Consider the following 3369-nt stretch of genomic DNA (forward strand, 5'->3'; position numbering starts at 1 on the left):
CATTTGCTCATTTTTTTTTTTTTTTGGAAACCAACCATGATTTTTTTTTATGAATAGTTCAAAGTTTATTTGAAATAGAAAACTTTTGTTTTCTACATTTTAAATGTCACTTTAATGTGACAATTTAATGTGTCCTTGATGAAAAATAGTATTAATTTATTTTTTAATCCCAAATTTTAAACAGTAGTGTATCCATTCCCTTTTCTTAAGCATTTTTCAGCTGTGACCCAAACCTTCTGTCTGTTTCACAAGTTGCCTAAATTGGACAAGTGAAGAGGCTCAAATAGAGCTATTGCATATATGCAGAACTGATCCATTATTCTATTATCCATCATTAACCCTATCATAACCACCTCTACTAGTTCAAACAAACCTTCAGCTGAGAATCAAACTTCTCTAATGGCTGTTATACATAAATACCCTACAGGCAGATACACACACAATTCTGCGTTTGCCCTACGGGAAGCATTGATTGGGTTACTGCGCGGTTGCTTCATCGATTGGTTTAATTGAGCCTGGATTGGCTGCCCACTGTGTATTTCTGTCAGTCTGGACTGTTGATTGGTCATCTGATTGCTTGATGTATTGGTAGGCTGGTTAAGTTTGTTATTGAGTGCTAGAGAAAATGATATTTTGATTGTTTAAATCAGGTTTTTCTCATCTAGAGATTTCTTCCAATTCTCTCCATCTATCTTTCTTCCTCAAGGTCACATCCTGCAGTCTCCCTCTGCTAACGTTCTGCCCACGTTGCCCTTCCACGTGCTCCGGTCTTTGTTCAGCTCAACTCCCCTTACCACAGATGACGGGCTGCTGTTGAGGCGTATGGCTCTTGAGATTGGTGCAATCCACCTCATCCTGGCCTGCCTATCTGCCCTCAGCCATCACGCTCCCAGAGTGCCCAGCGGCAGTGCCAACTCCAGTGAGGTCAGTGTTAACCCACACACCGATTATGTTCCATTTGGTCCACAACAATCATCTTTCTTGTGACAACCATGAGAACATTAGAATGTAACCACACACATTTACATATCAAAGCATTCAACTAAAGACTGACTGTGTGAACTACACTGGTACATAGTTAAATGAATCAGAAGGGGAATTTAAAGTATTAGTTCACCCAAAAATAAAAATTCTGTCATTAATTACTCGCCCTCATGTCGTTCCAAGCCCGTAAGACCTTCGTTCATCTTCTCAACACAAATTAAGATATTTTTGATGAAATCCAAGAACTTTCTGATCCTCCATAGACAGCAAAACAACTACCACATTCAAGGCCCAGAAAGGTAGTAAGGACATCATTAAAATAAGTCCATGTGAAATCAGTGGGTCAACCTTAATTTGATAAAGCTATGAGAATGCTTTTTGTGCATAAACAAGTGATTATTTTTGTTTTCTTTGTGCACAAAAAGTATTCTCATAGCTTCATAAAATTAAGGTTGAACCATGGACTATTTTAACGATGTCCTTACTACCTTTCTGGGCCTTGAACGTGGTAGTTGCGCTGCTGTCCATGGAGGATCAGAAAGCTCTCGGATTTCATCGGAAGTATCTTTCAATTCTATATGTTCTATATGTCAATTCTATATGTTCCTTGTGTTAGTAACAGGCCACAATAAAGTAGTTACTTGTATATAATCTTCCTCTTAATTTTCATGAAAGAAATAGTAATGCCTGATTTGTGAACGAGTCGTTCTTTTGAGTTAAATATTTTCATTGATTCAGTTCACAGAACCAGTCTGAATAATTCATTCACAATCTGAGATCTGTTTCAGTGATCCAGACTAAAATTATAAGTGGACTTCAGGGAAAAATATAATGATAAAAAGCGGTACGAAACGGCTCTGTTCAGATAATTTGTAAGTGTGTGCAGGGGAAGGAAAAGACACTCCTATAATGACCTTAATGGAGATGTTTCTCAGACTGAGACATGTCATTTTATTAATGACTGTGGTAGCCACTCTTTACAGACTGCTGAAGGGCTCTTTATTCAGAGCCCTTGACTTAATGAGGAGAGGTGTGTGTGTGTGAATGAGAGAGAGTGAGCACAACCACTCATTCAGGTGTAGTGTAGTCCTATTAAAACAGAAGGTATAGAGAGGAGTTGGACGGCTCTTTTAGTCATTACATGATTATGGGGAGTTTCACGCAGCTGAAATGAAAGTGTCTTCACAAAGGACAGCTGCAGCACAATCATAATGAGAAAATAATGAAAGAAACGACCATCATCATCAGACCCCCAATACCAAAGCAAATGACTTTCATAAAAATCAATATTCAGCCCTCACAGACAGGTTTTATTAAAATAATTTTTTTAATTCCAGTGTTTAAGAGAAAAAAAAGCATATAAATGATACTCTGTGCAGGGGGGTGTGTCTGTGTGAATTTATAGTTTGGGGAGGGGTGGGTTCAGGGCTGAGGATTTGAACGGTGGCCAGTGGCCTGTAAGAATCATAATGGGCGTCCTTGGGGCGGCAGAAGTATTGGCAGAGCAAATATTAAACCCACTCGCTCTCAACCGAAGAAGAGCACTGCGGTCAGCGCATATTTATTCTGCTCTCTCTTCCACTCTCCTATTTGTCCCTCCTTCGGTATTTTCACTATCAACATCTTTGCACAGTCAAAAATGAAGACTTGTGATACTCAAGCTGGTTTGAGTCCAGCCTGCAACCATTCATCTATTTTCTTCCATGCTACCTACCATAATATCACAGGGTCCAAAGTAAAGTACACACTATGGAATTATGGGAAATGCACCACTCTTCTTTTTACCGTGCTCCTAGCCTATTATTCAGCTGATGCACAGCTTCTGACCTCATTGTTTCCCCTCATAATGTTGTGACATGCTGTCAGTCTTTAAAGCAAGCAGTAAATTTCAGCATGGCGTCACGTCTGGAACGATCAATGTCAAAAACCAGAGTGACAAAGTGTGTGTGGAAGAGAAAGTCTAGGAAACGCATCTTCCTTTCCTGTCTTTCAATCTCTCTCATTTGGAAGTAGCTTAAAGGGATTTTTTAAAAGAAATGACTACTTTTATTCAGCACGGATGTTTTACATTGATCACAACTGACAGTAAAGACATTTGTAGTTACAAAAATTTTTATTTCAAATAAGTACTGTTCTTTTGGGCCTGTTTACACCTGGTCATTTCATGTGTTTTCGCTGATCGGATATCTATCTGATTTGTTAAAACGTTTCCATTTACACTTATAAATGTGTCGTCGCAAAACGGATTTAAATCCGATCTTCAATTCCCGCGCTATATTTAAATTTAATGGAGTTCACGTCAACGAAATCAAAAGATAAGCGCTGCATTTTATTAATTATCAGCTCATTTCAAGATCAAAGACCGCAATAGGAGAGCGCGCGGCA

At 38.8% G+C, this 3369-nt stretch overlaps 1 protein-coding gene across 1 annotated transcript in view; it reads left to right on the forward strand.

The window, feature by feature from the left end:
- birc6 (baculoviral IAP repeat containing 6) overlaps positions 1-3369 on the forward strand; it is a 109571-nt gene that overhangs the window by 58436 nt on the left and 47766 nt on the right. The window contains 1 exon segment of the mRNA XM_016558538.1: positions 707-924. Within this exon segment, the coding sequence (XP_016414024.1) occupies positions 707-924 (218 nt within the window).

This window comes from Sinocyclocheilus rhinocerous, unplaced genomic scaffold (genome assembly GCF_001515625.1).
Source record: "Sinocyclocheilus rhinocerous isolate Xijiao unplaced genomic scaffold, SAMN03320098_v1.1 scaffold851, whole genome shotgun sequence".
Lineage (NCBI taxonomy): Eukaryota > Metazoa > Chordata > Actinopteri > Cypriniformes > Cyprinidae > Sinocyclocheilus > Sinocyclocheilus rhinocerous.